This window comes from Nannospalax galili, unplaced genomic scaffold (genome assembly GCF_000622305.1).
Source record: "Nannospalax galili isolate Female #2095 unplaced genomic scaffold, S.galili_v1.0 scaffold1090, whole genome shotgun sequence".
In the NCBI taxonomy this organism is placed as follows: domain Eukaryota; kingdom Metazoa; phylum Chordata; class Mammalia; order Rodentia; family Spalacidae; genus Nannospalax; species Nannospalax galili.
In genome coordinates, this window is record NW_008327607.1 from 115,169 (window position 1) to 117,102 (window position 1,934).

At 41.6% G+C, this 1,934-nt stretch overlaps 1 protein-coding gene across 1 annotated transcript; it reads left to right on the forward strand.

Moving 5' to 3' along the window:
* The first annotated feature begins 204 nt into the window (after positions 1-204).
* Positions 205-1,683, forward strand: LOC108490936 (seminal vesicle secretory protein 3A-like). Its single transcript, XM_029563761.1, has 3 exons — positions 205-286; positions 503-784; positions 1,181-1,683. Exons 1-3 carry the CDS (start codon positions 205-207, stop codon positions 1,681-1,683), a joined length of 867 nt encoding a protein of 288 aa, XP_029419621.1.
* Positions 1,684-1,934: the final 251 nt, after the last annotated feature.

Sequence of the window (1,934 nt, forward strand, 5' to 3'; positions counted from 1 at the left end):
TAAGACAAGGACTCTGATATCATGTCCCTGTAGTCTCTCAGGACATTGGCAATGCCCCCTACTGAGAACAAGGAAAGAAGCCAGCACTTCAGATAAGAAAGAAAGGGTAATGCCTTCTGTAACTTCAACCACATCAATCACACCCAGGCAAGGAAGATATAAACGAGATCGACTCAGCTCCCAGTGAAGGCCCTTCCTGGGAAGATGAAGTCCGCTGTCTTCTTCATCCTTCCTCTGCTCCTCATTCTGGAGAAGCAAGCATCCGGGATTGGAATCTATGGTGAGTGTAGAGTGACCTGGCAGAAAGGCTCACTGGGAGAAGCTCCGTAAGGGTTCTGTGGGAGTGCTTCTTCTTGGTGGGCTTTGAGAGTTTTCTCTATCAAATTCACTTCTCTTATGGACAGATCAATGAGCAGATGAGGAAAATTCCGGGATAAGACTTGAAAGGGAACTGTCCAGATAATATGATTCAAACATTCTTGTTATCAATTACCAGGTGAAGCGAAGGGCCACTTTCCAGTTAAATCATCCCAATTTCTATTTGGTCAAAAAGGCAGTTTCCAGTATGGGAGGAAAGGAGCACGTGATGATGAACCTGAGGAAAATATTTTTATGCAAACTAAACACCATGGCCATGGCCAAGATGCTGACATGGAACAGACACAAATTTCACGGGAACATATGGGTCTGAAAGAAGACGCTCTTTGTGATGAAACAGAAATGGCCCAAGTAAAATCCTACATCCAACTAAACTCCCAGGAATCCCAACTAAAATCCCAAGGAGGTCAACGAGAATCCCAAGTCCAACTAAAATCTCCATTAGCTCAAGTAAAATCCCAAGGCCAACCAAAGTCCCAATTCCAAGTCAAATCCAGATTTGCCCAAATAAAATCTCAAGGCCAGCTAAAATCTCAAGGTCAACTAAAATCTCCATTCACCCAAGTAAAATCCCAAGGTGGTCAACTAAAATCCCAGTTCCAAGAAGATTCCCAATTAGCCCAAATAAAATCCCAACAAAGCCAACTAAAATCTGTAGACGGCCAACTAAAATCCCAATTCCAAGTCAAATCTCAATTTGCCCAAATAAAATCCCAAGGCCAACTTAAAAAATCCCCATTCACCCAACTAAAGTCCCAACAAGGTCACCTAAAATCCCACTTTTCCCAAATAAAATCCCAAGGAGGTCAACTAACATCCCCTTTTGCCCAAATAAAATCCCAACGAGGCCAACTTAAATCCCAACAAGGCCAACTAAAATCCCAAGGTCAACTAAAATCCCAATTCCAACTAAATTCCCAATTAGCCCAAATAAAATCCCAACAAGGCCAACTTAAATCTCAAGTCCAACTAAAATCCCCATTAACTGAACTAAAATCCCAACAAGCTTTTTCTCAGCAAACTAAGCATAAAGGATATGCCATGAATGAACATCTGTCACAACTTCGTCACCAACATGAAGATGCACAGCAAATAAAAAGAAGCCTTGGTCAATCCACAGAAACAGCAGAATTCTTACCACCATTTGGACACCAACACTCACAATCCTATGAGGGATATCTTGTGCAATATCAACAACAACTACGGAACCATGCTCATCAAACAAAATCTCTCAATCAAGACCAAGGGGAATGTCACTGTTCACGTGGTGGAGCAATTGTGTATCAACAGAGATTTAAAGTATAATGTTCACTGACCAATTAAGGACCAGGACACATTTTGAGGTAAGTTACTTTACAAATAGGGGTGAGCTCTATCACAGTGTTTATAAGCAGTGCATGAAGACTTCCTAGGCCCATTATGGAATTGAAAATGAAAGTCTACCACAATGGAAATTCTGTGTTACAAATTTTATGAAGATGAGCATCATTGCCTGGTGAGGTAAACATTAGGTACAGGCAGAGAAAGCCACTGGGCTATCACAGTGCCTAGAATTC